This window comes from Neolamprologus multifasciatus, chromosome 12, assembly GCF_963576455.1.
Source record: "Neolamprologus multifasciatus chromosome 12, fNeoMul1.2, whole genome shotgun sequence".
NCBI classification, from domain to species: Eukaryota; Metazoa; Chordata; class Actinopteri; order Cichliformes; family Cichlidae; genus Neolamprologus; species Neolamprologus multifasciatus.
The window spans coordinates 26,020,126-26,032,080 of NC_140450.1; the positions used below are offsets into that span (position 1 = coordinate 26,020,126).

The following is an 11,955-nucleotide window of genomic DNA, read 5'->3' on the forward strand; positions in this document are numbered from 1 at the left end:
ATCCCCTTTCTATCAGTGCAAAGGAGTTTAACTGCACATTTAATCCCTGCGATATCTCAATGTAAGAAAAAGAAGTGGAATTTCAAAGGTGCGTCTCAGTTTTTCCATGTGATAAAGAAACGCTGCTATAGTAAAATAAAGAAATTTGTCAGCACGGCTCTGTGGACTTAAACTGTAACAAATAAATGTGTAAAGTTACAGAAGTACTGATAGTTCGTGGGCCAGATTCTCCTGTGGTTTTAAAGTGGGGCATTTTTGTTGTTCTATTTTATTCATTTATTTATTTAATTGTTTAATTGCAATTTCTATTTCTGCATTACTTTGGTTTAGTATGAATGGCTGTTGGGGAGGTCTATCAGTAGGACAAGCTTACAGTTTAAAGTCCAAAATTTATGCTCTCCTTCACATTTTCTAAAGACATCTAGTGGGTCGGATTGGAGTTTTTGCTGGGCCAATTCTGCCCCCCGGGCCTTATGTTAGGCCCCCCTGTTTTTAGTTTATAGCAATGCACCGGTCTTTCATGCAGCGCTACTGTACGTAAACAGTAATGTGCTGTTTGTTTATACCAGCAAGGGCATGAGAATGTGATGTGAATGTAAAAATGATGCTTATACTTTAGACCCAGGCAGCTGAGCTGAAAGGATGAGATGATCTACTGTGTTATAAGGTTTTCCCTGATTTGACAGATCAGTGTTGTTAAAAATGACATTCAGAGACAAGTGCGTATAATACCAGAAAGCCCCAGGAAAATGCTGCCATAATCCATCAGTGTTACGGTTTCTGTCAAGCACTAACTGACAGCCGTGAGTGAAACTTCAGGCCCACAACTGTCAGCGCTCACCAAACAAGGAGAGAAACATCACGTCGTGTGAGACAGAGCTGTATGTGGCCACGTTTGCTTGCTGTATACTCTGCTCTATCCTGCTGGATATCATTAAAAGAAATGCGCCTTAAAAACAGTCAACACGGGCAAAAATGCTTCGTGTCACTGGAAGTTAAAAATGAAGTCAGAAGAGAAGCAATTATTCAGAACAGAAACTTTAACAACTCCGAATGACGAAAGGCTAATTCCAGCAACAATATATCTTCGCGCTGGCATCCTCAACCAGACATCTGTCGGGATGTGTTGACTTACCCGCATAACTAAGTGACACAGACTGAGAGGCAGTCCCAGCCTCGTTGCTTGCCAGACATGTGTAGTTCCCAGCATCCTCTGGGAGGGCCCCTTTAATGGTTAGGACTCCATGCTGGTTCAGACTGAACCTGTAGCGTACAGTGGACAGGATTCATGTTTGTTGATACTTTTGTTGATTACAAGCGCAGATGTAAAACAGAGATCCATCTCTCTGAATCTTTATGCTGCTGTTTGGTGTCACGGGAGAAATTTGTGTGTGTGCGAATGTATATTTCACTGCTGACATATAAAATACTTGTGGTTTGGAAAAAAAAAAGTTTTGACATGAGTAGATGTAAATTTCCAAAGCGATGCAAACAAGATGAGGCGATGGCGCATGTAGGTCAAGTGGAACGTAATGACTCTCTGAGTCCTTTGTGCCAGAGGTGGGCTGAGAGTTCCCCTCTTACCTCGGCCGATTAGTTAGGAACACGTTGCCTTGGCTCCAGAAGAGCCGGGGAGGGGGGGAGCCGGACGCCGAGCAGACCAGGCGGATCTCATCGCCTTGGGAGAAAGCCAGGGACTGCGGGTGCACTACCACAGAAGGAGCCTCTGCAGTTGAAATCAAAGGAAGGCAAAAAATTAAAAAAAAAAAAAAAAAAAAAAAAAAAAGCAGACAATGACTCAGGGCCTTGTCACAGGCTGCATGATGTCATTTATAGCTATCACAAGCTTAACAAGAGCAAACTTGATGCTGTGGGCTGCAAAGCAATTACAAAAACACTCCATGTCTGACTTCATAACTACAGGATATTCTTGAAGACATATTTATTTGCCTGTTTGTTGAAATCTGAGTGCATTCCCTCAGTAGAAGCCACACTTTTCAACACGCATAAGTCTTTGCTGATGAGAAAAGGAAGTGGTTTAATCTGATTGCAAGGAGGTTGAGGCAATAATGGAAAACAGATGACGGGGGCCCGCGAGGATCTGTTAAGCCCTGCCGTGTTAAATGTTTAAGCAGATGAGCCGCAGGGTATTGGGCTATCATACCTGGGACGTGGAGCCACACGGCGATTCTGCTGTCTCCGTAGGCATTGGTTGCCACGCAGCGGTACTCCCCAGCATCCTGAGCCCGCACCTCGCTGATCTGCAGGTAAGAGTTGGGCAGCAGCTTCACCTTCCCTGCCCGTGCCCGGATAGCATAGCCCCCTCGGTGCCAGGTCAAATTGTGGCGCATGTTTCCCTCCACCTGACAGGACAGCACAGCCACGCCTCCCACAGAAGATGTCACATTCACTGGGGGCTTCAAGACCGGAGGAGGATCTGTTTTAGTGGAAACATGAGTGCAGACAATGTTTAAAACAAATATTTGTGCAGACATGCTTTCTATCTAGTTTATGTCTAAACGATAAAGCAGAGGTTTGTATCTAAATGGCTGGAACGCACCCACGTCCAACTGAAGGGGAGTGTGCGCTTGCATTGTTGTTGTGTGACATACCTCTAACAGTTAACTGTGTTACAGCCCACCCCTGCCCTGCGCTGCTCTGCGCCATACACTCATACGGGCCTTCATCCTCGGCTGATGCCTTCGGAATTTCCCATGATGCAACGGCAGAATACCTGAAGCAAAGACACGTTTGGTTTATTGGCCAGCACATATTCCTCTTATTTCATGTCACACCCAGTGGCTCTTTGGCACATCCACGCACTGGAAATAATTTTCATCAAAAGTCAGCTGCACTTCATGAAAGCAATTCAAGCCAGAGAGTCAACACCAAGACAAAATAGTTGCTTTGTTAAATTGAGTATGTGATGTTTATAAAATCAACTGTGTATATATTCGCTTGTTGACAGATGAACCAATAAAATACAAGAGTGAGGCAGCACTAATGCTTTACACTGGTAAGATTAGGGAGTGACTTAATTAATGCTTTTAAATGAGGTAATAGGCGCGCGAAGCTTCGGGGATCTGAGGGAATCGGAGGAAGGCGAGCCAAATGTTATGGAGTGCTGAGCTAATAGAGAAGAGACTCACTGAAAGAACCGCTCGCTTCCCAGTGTAATTCCACTTCTGGTGAATCTTAGTCTGTAGGGAATGTCACTCTTTACAGAGCAGCCAATCACAGCTGGCTGCATATAAACGCCCTTCACTACAGTCGGCATGCTCACAGCTGGAGGATCTGCACAAGGGAGGAAACACAGGTTAAAGGCTATAAAGAGATTGATGAGGTATGGGAGACACTGCAGTGTGGCTTTGGTGAAGAGGGAAGCCTTGCCTGGAATGATGTTGGTGTAGGAGACGCTGGACAGCCTCTGGAAGCGGTAGCCCTCTTTGTCTTTGCCCGTTACCTTGATGAAGAAGCTCTGGGAAGGGGTGCGGAATTCCGGGAGACTCCACAGGCCTTGTTTTCCAAGGTCAAAGGGCAGCGGTACAGGGATCGTTCGCAAGGAGCGGCCTGAGCCTGACACAAGCTCCACATGGCTCAGATGACCTGGAGGCTTCAGGCCGGTGCATTTCAGTAAAACATGGGATGGGAGCCCTGAAGGACAAAGGAAGATCGGCATGAGGTAATTTTCTGCACATGGTCTTGATCAAATAAAAGGCAAAGAGCTAACAGACACATGCCAGACACCTTTTATCGGCCTCTCTCTCGTGTGGTTGAACTCTGTAACAGGTACGCTGGAGAAGCCTGCACGGAAGTCGAGACTGCTGACTCCTGTGACCCTCAGAGTGTGACGCCCACTACAGCTTATCTTTAGAGTGAAACGTGTGAAGTGAATTCAGCATCATAAAAAAGTCAGACAAAACACATTTGTGATTTATTCACCAAAATAAATACCTTCAGTTTCCAGGCACCGGGTCTAGGAAACTTGAGGTTTATCACACGAGCTGAGTTGGGAATATTCAAGAGTTCTTTAAGGCCCTGCTCTACACCAACTACCCGACCTTGGAAAAGGAAACATAACAGATGTTATTTCAAAGAAAAACATGACTTTCTTTAAAAGCACTGATAATGCTAGGAGTAGATAAGAATAAATAGGAAAAGCAGGAATGAGTTTTCTACCCAAAGGATCGCTGAGCTCGATTTCTGGTGCTGGTCCACTGAGTGACACTGTGACCTCTCTGAGGCTCGGGTCAAAGGGAACTTCCCAGTTGTTTTCCTGGGCACTGTCATGATTGGAGGACAGAAGGTGGACCTTCATGGCCTGAACAGTTTCCTCTACCCACTTTAAAACCTGGCAGGAGGCAAAACACAGCATTTGCAGGAGCACAACCAAGCAAGATATTCCTGAGTGCATTAATCAAACTGTCAGAGAGGTAAACTTCAAAAGGCAGGAGTGGGACAGGAGTGGGACAGGAAGGACGCACTGGCCTTAACTCCGAAAGCCCCCACAAAGCCCTTGCTTTTCCCTGTTCTTCGTCTTTCGGACTATTCTTTCATCACAAAACTATTCATGAGACGGATTTTGCCTAAACAAAGGAAAAGTGAAGCAGCTCAGCTGTCAAACTGATAACATACAGTTTTCTGCACTCTCAAGCACGTATTCCCAGAAAAAGTGTCTCTCACAGTGGAAGCCTGTCAGGCAGCAGTCCTGCTGCAGCGGCGCAGGTTTTATTAATCATAAAGCTTGTTCCTCAGAAGACAAAGCGGAAGCGGTGGATCGGGTTGTGGGAACGGCCGTGGTTTTGAATTAAACTAAAGCATTAAACTGAATCAGGCAGGCATTTCACACTTTTCTGCTGAAAGGTTTAAGCTGAAGAAGTCTGATGAGGTCAGACAGTGACTCTCTTCTTAGTCATTCCACCACAGCAAAGATTACAGAAAGGTTGAACAAGCTGATTGTACATAATGGTAAAAACAGTCATTACTTAGACTTTAATTTCCCTCAGCAGCTCTCCACAGGAATCTGTGATGTTACAGGATTTCAGCTTTGACAGGTGCTTGACCCTCTGGGTGTAATCATCAGCGAGGTACTGATTAAAAATGCAGTTTCTCTTTTGTTTTCACTCAAATCAAAACAGAAGCACAGCAAAAGCCCACTGACTTTTCACGGAGTCCCATTTCAGCGGTCACAGCAAACTAAATGTCGTCCATCTTCCAAACGCTTAACAAGCAGCTGCTGAATAATATTTGTTTTCACCTCGTATTGAGAGGCATCACGGTTTAACTGTGCCTGTAATGAAGCCAAATGAAAACATTTCCTCGGCAGGCCCTTCAGAGATGAGGCCAACACCAACACGTTTTACGACACAGACGTAAAAATGAAACAGGGAAAGCCTTTGATAATTTAATTATCAGCCCTCGACTTCTCCTCTATCGGGTCTGCAAGGTCCTGACAGCAGCTGGTTCCTCTTGCCACTTTACAACTGGAAACAGCTGTAATGTCTGCCACGTGTGCAGTCATCACAGTCAGAGCAGGAAACTGCTTAGAAGTGACCCACATCTATGTCTGTGTCTTATGCGTTAGAGCAAAGAGGAGTGGGCATTTCTCTGCCCTCGGACCTCAGATGAAAGAGAAGAAGAGCCCAGAGGTGGGGCCAGTTCCCTGTCTGGGCTGGCCTGCAGGGTCTAGAAGAGCCGAGCGCCGTTGCCTCTCCCTGGCTCTACCACTGGGAATGCAAAGGACCTTAAGTCCCCGTGAAACCTCATCCAGTGTGTCTCAGATGATCAGGCTTACAGGGCTGTAACAGGAAAGACCCCCTGCTGCTATTCATAGAAGCGTGACAGATGGGGCAGAGAAGAAGTGTTACCTAAAGCTGGGGTGATGGTGTATTCCCCACATCGATTCAGGTACATTACCTGAAGAAGAAAATGCGTGACCGCGCCACTGTAAGGTAGAACAGCTTGCCTCCAGACCTCCCAGTGGGCTAGAGGTCAGCTCTGTCTTTACTCCAGTATAAACACAGCATTTACCAAATATTTGCATGAAGATGGCCCGCTCCAAATCAAGGTTATTAAAGTAAACGAGACCCAGACAGATCCCCTGCTCCTTCTGAGTGGGAGTTTTCACATAGAGAGGCTCAGCTACACGATAAGCAGTGCTTTTGTTTAGCCGGACTGTGGGTAAAAGTTACCTAGATTTTATGCCTGGCAACCATTACCATTGCCATTTCCCTTAACTCGCTGCAGCACCCATAATCAGAAAAGACCCCGAGGCTAATCTTATAAACAACTCATCAAGGTGCTCGAGTTATCCATGTATGCACCAACTAGAAACACAAAACTAATAAATCTCAGGTCTTTCTTTGAGCGAACATCACATCACCCAGTAAAACATCACATTCCTCATTGCTCTTCAGCACTTTAGGGCAGCATCAACAGGAAGAACGCAGATATTTTAAAATGTTCAACACTTTAAAGACAGCGGTTCTCATTGGCTGTGCTCCGTGTTACCATTTTCACTCACTGATCATAACCAATCAAAATTTAAAGCGCATAAAGAGTGCGTTACACAGAGCTGACAATAAACTGTTGTGCGAGGACCTGGAGCCAATTCTACTGGGCAGCTGTGTTGGAAGAAGCGAAACCATGAAAGATCACATCCTGGGATTAGAGAGTAAAATAAGCAGTCTGTTTTCTCTGCGCTGGCCCCCCTGGAGACCACAAAAAGACACTGTATATTTCATTTGGCTGCACATTATTAAACTGCTATTAATGGCGAATATTTTGGTTAGATTTGTACTACTTCTGAGGATTTTTAAGGGATTAAAGGATTTGCATTAATTTGGTAAAAGCATGCCACCCAGGAGCTAAAAAAAAATCCTACAGGTTAAAAAAAAGAGAAGCGACTGACAGACACTCAGCGTAAATCCAAGAAGGAAAAAAAAAAAAGCCTGTTTATATGAAAATGTACACAAAGACTATGTTCAAAATAATAGGGCTACATTAGCACAAAGCCATCTGGTGTTGAGGTATAAGGTCTAGACTACATTTGGTCTCCTGTTCCCTTAATACAACAACACTAAAATGACTTTTAAGCACTCTTTAAACAGCTGGTAGGATTATGGAGTGATAATGAAACGAGCTGCCACACACACACACACACACACAGGCATTGTATGTCTAGCTATATGCAAGCATGACTTGACAGGAAACAGACCCCCCCCCCCCCCCCCACACACACACACACACACACACACACACACACACACACACAAAGACCCACACAAACACATCTGAGTTCAGAGGTTCAGTGGGCCACCAGTGTGCATAGCTGTTGGCTCCAGCTCAGCGCTGCCCAGCCATCTCCTGTGTTGACATGTAGGATACCAGTGTCTCTTCCAGAGGAAACTCTGGCTTCTTTTACGTCTGCTTGGGAAGTGAGCCCCGCTGTCTTTGGCTTCTGAGACTCGGCTCCTGTTACATGCCGCTTCCGATATAAAGGAACCACCGGCCCGTATCGTATGACCAGGAAGTTTAATATCAGCACTGGAATCATTTGATTAGGCTAAATGAATTCCTCATTATCATCTATTATCGGTGGGTCAAATGGGAATTGATGTTGTTCTGCTCCTGCTCTCCTCTGTTATTAGAAAATATCACCCCTTTCATATTCAAATACACTAGAGAGTTCCAATTTAGGGGCTAATTCATTATGTGTGAGGGCTTAATGGGGGTTCGGTGGCCAGTCGTCAGAGCGCATGTTTACTCTGCCTTGCTCTCACCTCGTTGACCTGCTGCTTATCCAAGTGAAAGATTTGCCCAGAGGAGGTGGCGGCGATCTCCTCGTACGCCCTGTAACCAGGCTGAGAGCGGTCTCCACAGTCCCCGGTCAACACAAATACTACCTGGGAACGAAGAGGACAGAGGAGTTAAGAGGATTACATTTGTTCAGTGTTTGCTTTCTGCTGAGTCGCTTTCACTTTGCTCCAAATGCTCATTGTCATGCATCATGTAGGGGCTGAGACCGACTTTCCTGCACTCAGCTGATCCCGGGAACTTCTTTGGAATGCAGATGGTTTTTCTTTTTTACAGCATTGCTGTTGTATCCTTTTTGTGACAGTGTGCAATAAATGCAGAGACTCTAAAGACAGTGTGGGATGGGGCTCGTGTTTGTAGGCTCAACAGTGTTCCAGATAACATCAGTTAAATGGCATCTTGATCATTATGGGAGTATTCAGCACCAGTGAATACAAATGAGATGCTTGTGGGCATGTTTTTATTTTCTTTTAATCAGTTTACATACCATAGATTTGATCAAAGAAGAGCCTGCATCTATCGGATGTTTGACATTGAATAAAGAGCACACATTGGACTGATTAAGTATGTATCAGTTTTGTCCTGATGTATAAGAGGCCTGTTTAAATTTCCTGCCTTGTACCTGTGACTGACGGAGTTGCACCAGTTGCAGAACATCTCTCTTCAGACGGTAGTCTTTGGCCCTGGCATCAGTAAACACATAGATAAAGGATCCAGGCAGGGAAACCTCCAGTGCTTTCTTTATGGCTCCGATACTCATTTCAGGGCAGTCGCCTCCACCCTGTGTGATAGAATCACATTTGCTTAAAAACTCCAGAAAAAAAATCATATATTTATATTTTTTAAATGTTCATTCAGATATCGTGTTGTTGAACACATCCATTTTATGGAGAGACACATCAAATGTTTCTTAAATACATTTAAATCACTACCCATGAAAGCAGCAATAATTTACTTTTGAAAGAAGAAAGAACCAGTCCCATAAACGATGTGCCTTATATGAGTAAACATTTGAATAACTGTTCAATTCAGTACAATCTGGGGTTCTTAACATTCAACAGATGTGCTTCTTATCATGATTACAGTTTTAGGGGCTGGCAATCCACATACTGTTCACCATAATCTAAAGGTTTCATTCGTACAAAATTATTAATTTATGTAATCTGTGTCTGAACCTGGACAAACAGCTCTTGCAGATCCCGCTGGAACTTCTTTGGGTCGGTGGTGATGGACACGGGGCCGATATCTGTCAGATTAAAAATATACATCAGGAAAAAAAACCTTTCTGTGAAGAAAATCAAACCCAGTGAGCCGGTTCTGTTCTGATTTCTGAAGAGTGTATGCCTATACAGAACAGGATAATCATTGCAACCACAAAACGCCTATGGTCTGGAATTTTTAGAAGGGAGAGCGTTTGTTTGTTTCCTCTTAGCAGCTTTGTCCTTATGAGCAGAGGAAAAGCACCCAGCATCAAAAACCCTATTAAGCCAAAGCACATTTTATCAAGGCCAGAATGATGCCCCACAGCCTTTGTGCACCACATGAATATCAATCACACATCACAGGGCACAAGAGAGGCTGTGCTGACAAAATTACAGCGTAACATTTTGTTTTACACAAATCACTAAAAATCTGGCGACAGTTTGCACGATGACGGAATAATCATTTTCCAGCCCCAAGCATGATGGATAAAAGCCTGTCAGGGCCTGACACTTATTTGGATGTCTTCTGGGGCCAAACTACAGAATAGTAAACATTAACCAGTGCAGAGGGAACGCATTGTGTTGCTGCTCTCCATAAACACGAGCACTTCATCACAGTTATTACAGAAAAAGACCCTCATCCAGTCTTGTATACCTCGTGATTTTGGTGTGTCATTGCTCTTTATTCCAACTGTCAAATATAATTTTGAAGTATCTTTGTGAGACTAATGATACAGAGTTTGCAGACATGTGTCAGGGCCATGACATTTCTAATTCATTCTCGGTGTTTTCTCCAGCTGCTTTCAAGTGCTTGTCGACCTCTCAAGAGTGCCAGAGAGGAAACACCGACGGCGCTGTCACGCCTCTTCGTCAGCCACAGAGGGCTTCTCTGGGATCTTGGAAGTTTACAAGGTCCCCAAGGGCATAGGCGCATTAAACACGGACAAAATGTGTGGCGTTAGGGTAGGCAGCCCCCACAACTCCCCCCCCCCCCCCCCGGCTGGCCAGTGGGGGGGCTGCGAGGCAGAAGAGGGAGGAGAGACAGGAGTGGGGTGGGGTGAGTGTGGGGTGGCGATTGGGGTAATTACACACAAGCAGACAGCATATGCTTCCCATCAGCGCACAAACACCCTGCCCCCATTGGAGCACTCTTATTTTCAAGCTGCAGCTTTCCCGTATAGAAAGGAAGATGCTGGGCTGGGATGAAGAGCCTTACCTGTCCCCAACACCCACTGTGAGCTCACATATCCCCCCCTGCTTGACGTCTTGCATCAGCTTCACTTCTCTCTACAAATGGGCTTCCACTGAAGCCGCTATGCAGCAGCACACTCTCCCACACGTTCTGAGATGCGTTGCAAGTATAAGTGTGTAAATGGCAGATATAAATAACTATAAAAATACCACGCTCTCTTTGTAGTAATGCAAGAAAGTCTTTTCCTTTGAAGTCAATGCTCCAATAAATTATAATCATATTCATGAATTAACAAACATACGTATTCCATACATCCACTTTCACGAAAAAAAAGTTTCTTAAGTTGTGGCTCTTTAGTTCAAGAACAAACTTGTGTTAAAGGTAGAAAAAGTACCTGGGTCGTGGAAGGGGACCAGGACAAAGTTTTTAATGGGTCTGGTCCTCCGGCTGAGCGTCTTCTCCAGGATCCGTGAGGCGCCCTCTATCACCTGTTTCAGATCGTCGTACATGGAGCCGGTAACATCGAACACAAAGGCCAGGGTCGAGGCGCTGTCATCGGATTCATCACCCGTCTCAACGCGGGGGTCTGCCAAAAGTCTGTGCGCGCATACTGAGAGCGCCAAGACTAAGCACTTCAATAAGGCACCGGCCATTTTCCAAATTTACTGCATCTGTCCTTTGGAATAAGGCGAGTCATATATTTAAAAAAAAAAAGTATCACAAAGTTTTAAAAAGTTTTGATTTCGAAGCCGCCCAAATGGCTCTGGCACTGCTTCTAGTAGATTTAGAACAACGCGGCTCAGCTGAAACACTTCAAAATCCAGTGCTGAATACTTCCACGGGAGTACATCCGTGCGTAAAGTTTGGAGGAGCATGTGGACTGGCTCTGCGTTGGAGAGCCCCAGGAGAGCTGGTGCTCTGACGCTTCAAACGGGGGCGGAGATGGGTATTAAAAAGTTCCCGGGACCCAACCTGTTTTTTTCTCCTTTCCTTCGTGTGTTTGTGTGAAAGTGTGTGTGTGTGTGTAACTCGACCCCACTGTGACTTCCAGGCTTCTTTAACCCTATTCAACATTTCCCGTCAGTTTATTTTTCTCTACAATGGCGGTGGGCCCCTGGAGACGCACTTTTTAACAGCTTTCCCCGTGTTACCAGCGGGGCCTGGCGTCTGTATTTTGGACGTGTCGAGAACATTGTCTCAGTAACAGCCTGGTTTTTATAAATAGCCATAGTTTATATTCAGCTGACACAACCTAATTTTATACATAGCCCACCCTGACAAATATCTCCTTGACATATGAATGAAGAGCAATGTCACTGTGCTTCTTTTCTTTTCTGCTGATGTGGCTGAAATGTTATTGATCATTAAAAATGTTATCCTCGTGGACTTGGTGCCCAGCTACGATATATCTTGTTTAATGTGATCAGACCTCACAGAGGAAGCCACCACCCACCCCCAGATCTTACAAACGCAAATATGTCAGCTAATTCCAAAGTAAGCTGCATAAAAGCAGAACATTTCTTTTAAGACAAACTGATTGTTCACATGAAAACACACTCGTGTTTTACTGCACTTAAGTTACACATGCTACATTTGAAACTTATGCTGAATAAAAAAAAAACCCCGTAAAGAAAGAGTTTGAGGTCAAGGCCCCAGACCCTTCCTCCTCTTGAATACACCTGCATCTGTCCTTCATGAAAAGGGGGGGGGGGGGATAAGAGACAAGAGAAGAAAGAAAGCGGGTCT

The 11,955-nt window shown here is 44.9% G+C and overlaps 1 protein-coding gene across 1 annotated transcript in view; it reads right to left on the reverse strand.

The window, feature by feature from the left end:
* hmcn2 (hemicentin 2) overlaps positions 1–11,921 on the reverse strand; it is a 45,295-nt gene extending 33,374 nt beyond the window's left edge. Inside the window, exons 1-13 of the mRNA XM_085179449.1 lie at positions 10,604–11,921; positions 8,991–9,061; positions 8,438–8,596; positions 7,782–7,904; positions 4,180–4,351; positions 3,955–4,061; positions 3,748–3,868; positions 3,391–3,654; positions 3,150–3,294; positions 2,613–2,734; positions 2,165–2,437; positions 1,585–1,726; positions 1,136–1,263 (exon numbers count right to left, since the gene is read on the reverse strand). Coding sequence (XP_085035575.1) covers positions 1,136–1,263; positions 1,585–1,726; positions 2,165–2,437; positions 2,613–2,734; positions 3,150–3,294; positions 3,391–3,654; positions 3,748–3,868; positions 3,955–4,061; positions 4,180–4,351; positions 7,782–7,904; positions 8,438–8,596; positions 8,991–9,061; positions 10,604–10,862 — 2,086 coding nt within the window. The 5' untranslated portion in view covers positions 10,863–11,921. The remainder of the gene's footprint in view (positions 1–1,135; positions 1,264–1,584; positions 1,727–2,164; positions 2,438–2,612; positions 2,735–3,149; positions 3,295–3,390; positions 3,655–3,747; positions 3,869–3,954; positions 4,062–4,179; positions 4,352–7,781; positions 7,905–8,437; positions 8,597–8,990; positions 9,062–10,603) is intronic.
* Between the last annotated feature and the right edge of the window lie 34 nt (positions 11,922–11,955).